General features: G+C 42.8%; 1 protein-coding gene across 7 annotated transcripts in view; it reads left to right on the top strand.

The window, feature by feature from the left end:
- Nucleotides 1-12,451, top strand: part of fgfr3 (fibroblast growth factor receptor 3) — an 82,094-nt gene that overhangs the window by 52,837 nt on the left and 16,806 nt on the right. For 4 of the 7 annotated variants that reach the window (XM_061062772.1, XM_061062769.1, XM_061062767.1 and 1 more), the window contains 4 exons: nucleotides 5,601-5,724; nucleotides 5,914-6,104; nucleotides 11,069-11,213; nucleotides 11,824-11,999. In XM_061062772.1, coding sequence (XP_060918755.1) covers nucleotides 5,601-5,724; nucleotides 5,914-6,104; nucleotides 11,069-11,213; nucleotides 11,824-11,999 — 636 coding nt within the window. Of the gene's footprint in view, nucleotides 1-5,600; nucleotides 5,725-5,913; nucleotides 6,105-9,418; nucleotides 9,564-11,068; nucleotides 11,214-11,823; nucleotides 12,000-12,451 lie in introns of all 7 variants that reach the window. The other 3 variants (XM_061062770.1, XM_061062766.1, XM_061062768.1) reach the window with 2 other exon arrangements.

Below are 12,451 nucleotides of genomic sequence, written 5' to 3'. Positions count from 1 at the left end.
CACCCTTAATGGCACACATTATACAACCCTATCTTTGATTTAACAGGCATACAGACCTACTATCATCCTCTATCCTCTCCCAGCACGCTGCAGGTTGTTCAGACATTCACTTCCATCTTACAAACACTTTGTTAGTGCATTGAAATGCAACACAGGGAACTAAACGCTACGTTTGTCGAAGCTAAATGAAACGGTAAATAGGGTGTGTGGCTCATTTGTAAAATAGAAAAAATAAAATTCCAGCAGTGCAGATTATCGAGCGCCCTGCCAGACAACTGTGGCGCTCAGAGCCTGAGGGGGGCGGGGCCTGGAGGTTAAAGATCACCTCTCTATTGAGCCATCAGATCGGAGGTGGGGAGAGGGGGGGGTGGGGGGGTGGGGGGGCGTGTCACCGGCCCATTGAGTCGTCCTGAGCCTTTGACAGCCAAAGCCAATGCTGCTGTTGTTGTGTGCTGCCACATATTGGAGGAAGGGGTTTTTATTGTGTTCATGCTGAACTGCGGTGGCACAAAAAGTTGACAAAGTAATTATTGTGTTTCATTCCAACCAGGTCGTTCGGTGCTTAAGTGATTTTTTTCAATCCCTGTTTTGACAGCCTTCCAAGGCCAGGCTCTTAAACTGGCTCCACACTGTTACTTTTAAGACTTTAAGCACTTTAAATCCTTGTTTTTCCGATCCAGATTTTAACACGGGCCGGGTTGTGGGTCTCTGTAGGCCGCGTTGGAATTTCTACACTTTGCAAAGATTATTTTAGGACTCCTTTAATTGCAGACCAGCCGCGGTCATTCGCCCTTTCTCCCCCGTTGCTTTACCCAAATACACCCCAGATATCAAAAGACAGATTATCCCATTTATTGGGTTTCCTTAGCCCACTTTTTTTCCTCCTTTGAACTCTCATGCTTCCAATTTTACAGTCTTGATGCAATGCCATGTCGAGCCAAACTCAGGCAATAGACCCGCTAACTTTCCTCGACTTTAATGGGCGAGCCCTCGGGGGGGCCGCCGCTTCTATCTGTTTCCACTTTCTCTGTTGGTCAAATTAGACGGTAGCACAGATCCGGGCCACTGGTCCGCTCTGACACAGCCATAAATTCTGGTAACTGGCCCCCGCTGGTTCTGACAGGGTTATTTTGTGAGGTGAAGATGGAGGGGTTGGGACTGTAAAGGGAGCAGAGCTTCCTGAGTTTTCTCAGACTAATGCTGCACTGCAAAAAATGTCTGTTTCTTCATGAGGCGGTTGAGAAATAAAAGAATCCACTAATATGGTGAGCTAACTTTAGAGTTTCCCACGACAGGCTCTAGATTCAGATCACTTAAAGCTCCTTATGTTTTAAACATCTTGACTTACTTTCTATTTCTGCAACCTGATCCCTTTTTAATGAAATCGGCTGAATCTCCTTTTCTCTGTTTTAACGTCTCCTTCAGATTCACACTTTTTGCAGTGTGGAGCTCCTCGTCCATTCCCATGCCTCGTGCCCCCTTCCGTAGGTCCACAGCCAAAGCCCTAAAACCTTTTAAAGCCTCGTATGACTCCGGCGTAAGCTCCTTAATAATTTAATTCTGTTTGGAATCCGGCGTGATTGGAATGGATGGGATTATCACGTTTGGAGACTTTAATTCCGCAGGTCTAACAGAGGTTAGCCGGTGTAACGTGGTCATAAGAGCGGGACTGGGCGTGTATGGAGAAAATAATGAAACAACACGCTGAGGGGAATTAAAAAGCATAAATGTCACTCAAAGTTAATAATTACCACAAAGGAGGGCTGAATGTTTCTCTAATGGACGTTCACACTGAACGCAGCAGTAAATGTCTGGATTGTAGCAGCTGAAAGTGACCTCTGCTTCTTTAAAGACAGTGATAGGAGGATTTTTAATTTGAGGCTGTGACCCTGAATAATGGTTATCATGATGATTGGTCATGTGACCATTTGTATTTCAGAATCAGAATCGGGTTTTATTGCCAAGTACACATACAAGGAATTTGACTTGGTGTATTGGTGCTAAACAATTAACAAGGAAATAAATCAGAACTAACAACAACTTAAAGAGATACTTCACCATTTGCATTAATCTTTGTATCATTAGAAACCTGGTAGTATTTTTGAATGGTCGTGCATCCCGCCCTCATTTTCCCCTGAGATGTGAAATCTTTGTATTTCTGAGTCTGTAAAGGAGCTTCCAGTGATGCAAAAGTGGTCATATTGCATCACTGGAAGCTGTTGCGGTTAGCGGGGTGAAACTACAACGCTAGTTCCTCATATTTTCGACCACTGAAGCTACAGACCAATCACAGATCAGAATCGAAACTTAACGTCCGCCATATTGCTTGGATGCTATGCTAACAGGCTCTATGGAGAAAGCTGATAATGGTGAAAAATATAATATAATATATAATAAATATAGTGGCGAGACGGCTGCTGCTGACAGGCCGGTCTTGTGTTTTGGCTGCTGCGGCCGCCGGGGGCACCGCTGGCCCCTGGAAGCTATGGGCAAAACACTCACTACAATACAGTAAAGTTATTTTCAGTGTGCCAAGGAGTTTTGATTTACTTTTCTTGATAGGATGTTTAGTTGATAATGTTTCAGAGTCTAAATGTGTTTTAATTGCTTCACTTATTTCCATCCTGTCAGGTTTAAACTAAAGGATTACATCCCCTTCTGTGAACTGGATCAACATTTATGTTTGATTCAGCTGAGAGTAGCCCGGTATGTTTTCTGAGGATATTTTCCTCGACAGCATCCAAAAGAAAGATTCACGCCAAATCTGAATCTGCACGGCAACTGTGAAAGAGAAAAAAGATAGTACATCATAGAGCAACTTAAGAAAGTAAATGTACCTCGCTTTGGCTGTAAGTTATCATAAAAATGAGGTTTTATTATGAAACAGGACCATAACTCTGATCACAGCCTCTCTCTCTTTCTGTTGGTGGTCTTGGCCTCTCCTGAGCATCAACTTCAGCTCATACTTTACCACCTTTTAGCTTTCCTCCTCATGCGTCGCCACTTCTTTTTTTCTCTTCCTCCTCCTCCTCCTCCTCCTCCTCCTCTTCTCTTCTCCGCTTAAGAGACTCCAGACTCGGCGACCGCAGCAGAAGGCGTCACTCATCTGCTCATGAGAGCAGCCATTGACTTCAGTTTGACTCCTCGGCTCTGAGAGAGGGGGTAGACGGGGTGGAGCCAGCCACTCTGAGAAAAAATAAAAAAACAACATTTGCCAGCGTCGAGCGCGGCTGCCTTGCTCTATGTTACCATGCAACTGCAAGAAAAAATGCACACACAGGCATAATATTTACACTGTTACAGTATTTTCCGCGTGCACCTCCAGGAGAGAGAGAGAGTGGTGGAGCGAGGAGGAGGAGGAGGAGGAGGAGATCCTCAACCTACAAATGTATACGTTCTGTGAATGGCTGGCCTCTTACCTAAACGTGTGGGGTTAAACGTTTGTGAAAACACACAGCCCCCCCCCCCTCCCCCCCCCCCCCCCCCCCCCCTCTCTGGGTCGGCACATTTTCCTACACAGGTGATGTTAAGTGTTCCACCCTGAAAAGCCTCTTTGTTGACATCACCCTCTCTCGTCTTTAGCAATTCTGACCTCTTTCAGGGGGTGTTCCCTCCACGCTTGTCTCGCAGCAGTGAGCACAGCGGCGCATGTTTCCACTTAAACAGCCGAGGTCGTTCCTCTTGGCCCGTGGAGACTCTGCCTATCGATGCGTGGCAGCTTCTCTGTTCTCGCCTCATTGTGCAAGGTCTGGCTGCTCGCTTTGAGCTTCTGAATCTGTCAAGTTAGTATCTGTCTGGCGCTGCTGCCATCAGGCTACACCTGGTTTGAATTATTACACAGAATTTACCCTTCGACTCTCCTGGGATTGAGTGCTCTCGACTGCCACAGCCAAAGCAATTTTTAGAGGTGCAAAAAAAAATATGTGAGCCTGCGGAGAGAGCAGACAGACACTTTTCTCGGTGCTCTCTTATGAAAATAATCCCACATGAGATTCTCTTTAGATCAGTTTCAAAGAGTTAAAGTGGTTGTTAAAATATCTGGGACCTGGTGCATTATTTTTAAGGTGACCATATTCAGACAGCGGCTTCCCTCTGACATCGAGCTCAGTGTAGGAGACTAAAATAATAAAATATGGGTGTAAATCATTATTAATAATTACTAACTGATTGTTAAGCAATTGAAAAGACAAGGACCAATAAAACTCAGGAAGGAAATTAGGCTATAGGACAGCAGTGAATGTTAGCATTCAGCCAATTTCATGCTAACATTTCTGTTAGGAATTTGAACCTTGTCAAAAGTTGAATGACATTATGTTTTCATAGTGTCAACAGAAATACAACAACTAATACAACTTAAAATACAGAAGGTGTAAAAGTATCTAGCAGTGAATTCCTGACTCATGCTAATGTTAGCAAGAAGCTTCGATTAGAGCTAAATTCCAGGCTGAAATGTTTGATATCAGCTCCTCTTAGCATTAGCCAATTCCTAGCTAGAATTAGGCCAACTGATATGCAGGGATTTATGCATCTGGTAGCCTTAGCTAACTCCTAGCTATCTTCTGATGTCATTTTTAGCTAGAAGCTGTTTGAATTAACATGTCACTGTTTCGTAATGTCAAACATAACAATAAGGAAGGTGTACACGCCTAGCTAACAGTTAAATCCCAGAGAATAGTAATTCAATCTAGGAGATGGATTAATTCTTAGAATAGATGTTATCTAACAGTAGATATTGGATTATCTGATGTACCTGGAAACAAGGCCAGTGTCCCTCTGTTTTTAATTATTCATCATCTATTCTGATGCCTAGAAATGTGTTGAGCAATCCTGCATCTTGTGAAACATTTTCCACGTCTTTTGTTGCTTGACATCTTCTTCACTCTGAAATCATTTCTTAGAAAATATGATCCAAAGTGCACCAGACACCCAATCAAACTGCTCTCCACTCCTGACTCCTTTTCATCTCAGTCTCACTCTGAGCTCTCACATCTTCTCTCCATCAAGATATTTAAATCACGCCAAAAGATGTTTTCCTGCTAAACACACCTGTTCTGCATCAACCACTGTGCAATTAAAAAAAATGGGTTAAACCATTTTTTTGAATGTTTGTGCAAAAGAGGTTTTTTACCTCGGTAAACAGGCGCTGCACACAGCAAGCTGCTCTGTGATGTTTTATACCAAAGGATATCAAAGGAGGGAGTCAGGGGAGAGATCTGACGCTGCGGAGGAGGGCTTTCTCTGGACACAGCGATCTTTCTGTGAATATAGAAAGATCTCTTTCTAGAAAGAGGGACGTCTCATTTTCAGCTTTGGTTTGTGGTACACAGAAAAAGGATTCGATCTGAATCTGAAAAGTGACTCATAAAATGATTGTTGCCAACGTTTACAGGACTCTAAAATATCCTTTTGACTATCAGGGTTGAAGATAATTCTAGTAGGACTAGAACCTGTGATCCTGATTTGTTTTTGCACAATACCATATGTGAAAATGTTTTAAAATATTACACCGAACTCGCTTTTAAAGTCCTTGAAATGGGCTGACCGTACAAGTAGATTTAGATTTGCTGTATTCAAACTTTCCTCCTTTCTCTCCCCCCCAGTTGAGACACCAGCAGTGGAGTCTGGTAATGGAGAGCGCTGTGCCGTCAGACCGGGGAAACTACACCTGTGTGGTGCAGAACAAATACGGCACCATCACCCACACCTACCAGCTAGATGTGCTAGGTAAACAACTTCAAAACGTTTACTATCACTTCAGCTTCTGTGTAAACATCGAATAAATTAGCATGAAAGAGTGATCTTAAACACCCACGAGATATGTTTTTTCAAGCCTACCTAATTTTTCTATTTCCTGCAGCACATTATTCCCCTGCATCACTTTCTGCTAATGACTCTGTTGCCTTTTTCTCTCAGAGCGTTCCCCTCACAGGCCGATCCTCCAAGCGGGCCTCCCAGCCAATCAGACGGTGGTAGTGGGCAGCGATGTGGAGTTCCACTGTAAGGTCTACAGCGACGCCCAGCCGCACATCCAGTGGCTGAAACACATCGAGGTCAACGGCAGCCGCTACGGGCCCGACGGCGTTCCCTACGTCAACATCCTGAAGGTGGGTCTGCAAAGCCCCACACTCTTGGTTCAGTCTTAATGAGGCCGAGTTTCAGCAGCTGTAGCCTGGAGTAGCGTTGAACATTTCACTGATAATTAATCTCTCCTAAACGTCTTGTTTAATGAGTTTTTACAGCAGGTGGGTCTTCGGGGCCCTGCAGGCTTTTTTCTCACTGCAGTTTATAATTGATGAGCTCCTTGCTCAAACACTACACCTTCATTATGTGGCATAAAGACCTCACACGCACTCTACTACATAACTGCAACGTATACAAATCTATACTCATTAATGTGCTAATAACACTTTATTATTACATTTTTTATTACAGTTTAGCATCTTATGCCCGCACACAGAGCTCTTAATTATTGGATGATTGGCATTTGGTGAAGATGGATTCAATCTTGACCGAGGCTGTTTTAGAGAGAAGTCTCGGGTAGTGCTATCTGCTCAAAGTGAATTCATGATGCATCCAGTTGCTGATTTGGCCGATGTGTTGACTTGTCTTTTTTTAAATAAATGCCTCAGATGGATTTTTTTAGATTATTTTTGGAGGCTTTTTAGACAGGAAATATTTGGAGAGAGAGTGGGGGATGGCATGCACCGAATAGCGTCAGAATCAGGAGTCATCCTGAGAGCAGTGGGATGAGCGCTATAGCCTCCGGGTGCATGCTCTACCAACTGAGTTAAACCAGCGCCGCCTGGATTAAAAATGTAACCCATGTTGTTTGTGTGCAGATTTTGTAATGCATCTTAAAGAAGCATTTCTCAATCACAAGCGTTCCCTCCTGAAATACTGTAAAGGTTAAATAAACTCAGTGAGGAAGGCGTCAGGGAGTCTTAGGATTCTTTGCTCCTGGATGTGTCGCCTCTCAGTGTTGCTGTTCAAGAATAGAGTAGAAAGCATTCCTCACCAAAGAGGACAACACCCTTAGCCCGCTGTGAGGAGCGTTTTTTAATGTAGGGTGAAGAGAGAGGAAGACTCCCATCGACAAACCAAGACGGCCTTTTTGCTTTCTTATTTGGCCTTCCATCTTTTTTTTTTTTTTTTTTTTTTTTCTGCCTCTGGAGAGAGCTGGGGAATAAAAACAAACATCTGGTTTGGACTAAGTTAACTGCCGTGGTGGCGGCAACGCAGGGAGAGAGACAGGCTCTGTAAACCACCGCTGCCGTCAGATGTGCTGCGTCGCGTGGTTTGCGGAGGAGGAGAGAGAGAGAGAGAGAGAGGGAAGAGGCACCCAAAAAAGCCATGGAAAAAATGAGGGAAGCAGCACAAGGAAGGGCAAAGTCAGCATGGAGAGAGAGACTATGTAACAGAGTGGTGGGTAAAGATGGCGGGCGAGAGAATGAGTTGGAGAGGAGGGTACGAGAGGCAGGGAGACGGTTAGAGGGAACAAGAAAGAAAGAAGTAAAAGGTAATCAAACCAGAGTGAGAAATACAACCCCTTTAAAACATGTTGCTGACTTCATCTATTTCTTTGAGTGATGAATTTGAGGCTCATGAAGGCAGATCTGCTGGTGCTGTTTTCACCAGTGAGTAAAGTGATGAGGAAAATTATATCAAGTTGGACGAGCGTCTTCAGGCTCTAACCTCTGCATCAGTAATGGATTTTTGAGGTTGAAGCCTTAATTAATAACCATCGTGGGGGACCCTCATCAACCTAGCTTCTCACTGCGTTAATCTTTTATACTTTTTTCCACACATTTAAAAAAAAGAGAATTATAAAGCAGAAAATAGAAAACAGTTATAATCCTGCGGACAGCATGAAAGAAAGGAGAAACTGTTGTCCTCGTGATGACTGTGGTTTGCCTCATTGGGTGAATTAAACGAGAAGTCATTAGAAAATCTTCCCAACTTTAAGGAATAGTTTGAAATCCCTTTATGCAAATTCATACCAATCTCATATTTTACAGTAACTATGACGCTACAGCATGCAGCCTATTAGCTTAGCTTAGCATAAACACTGGAAACAGGTTTAAACTGCAAACCTGGCTGTGATAAAATGTTACATAACATGCCTAAATAATTGTTTAAATTAATGATTAAATAACAGATTTAACAGTTTGCATGCTGAAGCCTTTACAGTCGAGCGATGATGTTTTTTTGGGAGCTGAACGATAGTCACAGAGTTACTGCACAGAAGTGTTTTCAGATACAATTTAAAACGTTACCGGAGCTTTGAGTCAAATTTGAGACAGTTAGACAGATGTGAGGAAGAGAAAAAAAAAAGAGGTAAGAGACTTCTAGAGATGAAGGAGGGGAGAGACAGAGAGGGAAAAAAGGGAGAGAAAGAGGAGGAGGAGAAAGACAGTCCAACAAAAAGCGAAGAGCTGGGGAGAGCGAGCCTGACAGCTCAGACCGCGGCTCCATGCTCTATTTTCAACTACCACATAATTGAAACAGTATTTACAGAGATCTGTGTGCCTCCCTCTCTCGCCCTCTCTCTCTCTCTCTCTCTCTCTCTGGCCCCACCACGTTCATTCAGACTCTCTGCAACATTTCATGTGTGGTATATACTGTAGGAGTTAAATACAGCTGTGTGTGCATGAAGGAGGGAGTCCTGCAAGTTTTTGTTTTTTTTTCTTTTTGAGAAATGCCTGAATCGCTCTTTTGATGCCTGGAAAAAGAGTTAGCGATGAGCGACTCGCCCCGGCGTGGGGAGGGAGAGGGAGGCGTCTGGAGCCGAGCCCTGGATGTTCATTAAGCAACCATAAAACATGATATGTTTTCTCCTTTATGTGCTTTGCCTGTTTAATTATTCATCGACAGTTACTCTGCTGGAGAGCCGTAGCACGAGCGATGTGTGTGTGTGAGCATGTGTAAGTGTGTGTTCATGCACTTGGCGAACACACTTTGGGAGATTGACACACTGTAATGCCTTTAATCTACTGTCAGACAGCGTGTGTTACTATGCAGTGTGCAGAGTGTGTGTGTGATTTTGCAGTTTTGAGTTTGTAAGGCCTTTTTACTCAGACAGCCTGGTATACTGTGTGTGTGTGTGTGTGTGTGTGTGTGTGTGTGTGTGTGTAGGTGTGTGTGTGTCTTTCTATACTTGTGAGGACACTAGACAGACAACCTTTGTTGTGAGGACATTTTTCCTTGTGTGGAATTTTTGCATGCTGGGATTAATGTTTATGTCCCTCCAAACAGCTCAATATCAATAAGCAGTTCTTTGAAGCCTATGTGAAAGCTTATGTAAAAAAAAAAGTCAGTTATATGTAAAAGTTAAACTTTTTTATGATACTGTACATACTGTATGCTCTTGCAAGAATTTGCTGTAAAGGCTTCACTCTGCCTCTCAATTTTCCCTTTGCAGAGTGTTGTCAGTAAACACACTGAGGCCCACAGTAGGTTGAAACTGTCCAACGTGACAGAGAAAGATGCTGGGAAGTACTGGTGTCGCGCCTCCAACTTTGTAGGCAAGTCAGAAAACTCTTTCTGGCTTAAGATACACAAAGCAGGTAAATGGCGAGTTCAGTGCGACACATTTGATTCTCTGCTGCTGCGTCTCCTCCTCTCTGCGGGGCTCCTCTTGTTTGTGGGTTTGATTGGCTTGCTGGCTTGCTAATAGGACAAACACACACACACACACACACACACACACATTTCTTTGCTGGGTTCTGAGTTTAAATGCTCTCATTGTGTTAGCTCATAGCTATCATTCGTTATAACACCCCGTGCCACTTTGTCTTCCTTACCGATCAATAACAAACACAATGTCCCTCCTTTAATTACTGCAGTAACTTCAAAAGTCTCACCCTCGATTTCTCACAAACCACCTTTAGACACAAACACACAAAGATGAAACGCGCCACCAAATCAAATTGCACACACACACACACACACACACACACATTGGTATTGATTTCCCTGGGAGTGCATCCACCAGCTGTATTAATGTGCTTTTATATAAAAGCATGCAGCAGGACTCTGATTCATGGCTGAGCCTGGATGTCACTGTTCATTACCAAAGGCTGAGGAACGAGAGTCCCCCACCCTACCCCCCTACCAAGCCACATCAGACAGTAGGTTTGAAAATGACTCTCCCACTGATCATCACACCACCCATTAGTCAAAGGGAAAAGCCAGGACAGCAAATGTTACAGTTCAGTAATTTCAAGGTGATTTATAATTATGTATGCTCAAACTTAAGGGGATTTCAAAGTAATAGAAAGCTTTTCTTTGTAGGTTTGTTCATCTGAAACTTTTTAAAATGCAATCATCATTTTTATTACATAAGGGCACAATATAGCAGAGGACCTAGAATAAATCCCTGCGGCACCCCTAGAAATTTCAAAGCAGATCCAAGAAAACAATTGTTTTTGTATCTAAAAGGGAAGACATACAGTAACTTCTCTAAAGGTGAAGGGATCTGTTCTGCTTTGACATCAGGTAAACTTTATGCTGGTTTAATTGAAACCGTAAAACAGACTGTGAGCAAAATATCACGTCATTTCTTTTCACTTTTACTGAGCCCATGAATTCTGTTTTCATTAAATCACAAAATGTGACAAGGCAGGCAGAACAATTCAAACTGTTGTTTAAACAATTCAACTTATTTCTGGAATTTTCCTAAAGGAGCATCCAACAGAGCAAGTTGATTTGTTTTGGAATCAGTTCTACTATAATGTTGAAGGTTTTCACTTATTTTTAGCCTTTTGAGATTTCCTTCAAAATCAAAATGACTTGATAACACTGATATTTTAACTCAGAGTGATAGGTTTCTAGATTTCATGTGGTTTTGGATTAAACCAGCAAGCGTGTTTCACAGCGTGGTGATGGTGCAGCTTGGGTGTTTCCAGATGTTGGTGGCGGTGAAGTGCAGCGCTGCTGACTCTTTACAACACTCTCTTCTGTCCTTTCCTTCCAGGGTGTTTATGGTGTTTCCTTTACGATGCTTTGGGCTCACAATATCTCTTCTCTCTCTTTCTTTTTTTCCATCTTACCCACCTCTCATCCTCCACAGACGGCTGGTATTAACACTACAGATAAGGAGCTAGAGGTTCTCTTCTTGACCAATGTGTCTTTTGAGGATGCGGGCGAGTACACTTGTCTGGCAGGGAACTCTATCGGCTATGCTTACCACTCTGCCTGGCTGACGGTGCTTCCAGGTATATTCCTCCTCTCTCCCTGGGTCTTACAGTTCTCTTCTTCTCCTTTAAATGTTATAAAACGATCATTACTACTGTAATTATTTTTTAACAATGTCTTATTTTGCTCAGTAGCACAATCTTTGACATTCATTTTCAAACCTATTATTGCACATTATTGCAAATTGTTACTTGTTAACACATTTCTATAGTGCTGCGACTGTGTCAACGCCCCTTTAATTGGACGATGTGAACTTAAAATCTAGCTTTCATTGAATGCCGCTTTTTAATCAGAGCAGATTTTAAATGTCTCAAGGCTACAAGGCAATTTCAAGACATTTTTGTGTTCGGCGTTCAACACTGTAATTAACTCCCTGGGGAGAAGCATATCACAGGCGCAATTACCTGCTGCAGCATATAACTAACAGGAGAAGACTATGTGATCTGTTCCTGTTTTGATTTATAGATCCGCACAAATCTGCTCCCCTGAATCGGTTTTGGTGACGTGTGCTACTGAGCAAAGAAACTGTCTTTTAAACATCAGGAACAATTTCATGTTGAGACTTGGAGGATGATGTTTTGTCTTATTTGTTGGTTGATGTGTGTACTTTGACCCCCGTCTTTTTCAAAGAAGTGAGCCCAGAGAAGGAAGACTACTACGCCGACATCCTCATCTACGTGACGGGCTGCGTGCTCTTCATCCTCGCTGTGGTCATCGTCGTCCTTTGCCGCATGAGAATGACCACTCAGAAGACGCTGCCCACGCCGCCCGTGCAAAAGCTGTCAAAGTTCCCCCTCAAGAGACAGGTAACAGAAAGTAGATACAAGATTCGTACAAACACTTCCCCCTCCTTTTCTCTCTTCCTGTTTATTTACCAAAGCGTGAAGCATATATGCAATGACTTTGGTGCGATAATATGCAGATGATGTGATCGAATTTATGTCGCAATGTGGGCTTTTCCTCAGAAAACTCTTTGAAACTTGCTTGTAGAAAAAGAATAATTCAAAAACTTCAACTCTTATTTTAGTACAGCATACTTGATTGTCTTCATCAGGATGTTTAGAGAACAAAAAGAGAATGCTATGAGTCCTTGAAATGCGTGAAATTCAAGGGTTTATTCAAGGCACAGATAGTATGAAAAATTCTTTGAAAAATCTAGATTAATCAGATGCTTAGAAATTCAATGCATCAGCTTCTCAGGTTCTGTTTTTAATGATTTCTTCTTCTAAATTGAACTGCAAAACAACCTCAACAGCCA

The sequence above is a fragment of the Labrus mixtus genome, chromosome 18 (genome assembly GCF_963584025.1).
Source record: "Labrus mixtus chromosome 18, fLabMix1.1, whole genome shotgun sequence".
NCBI lineage: Eukaryota > Metazoa > Chordata > Actinopteri > Labriformes > Labridae > Labrus > Labrus mixtus.
Note: the sequence above shows the minus strand (reverse complement) of the source record. Positions and strands in the feature narration are given on the sequence as shown.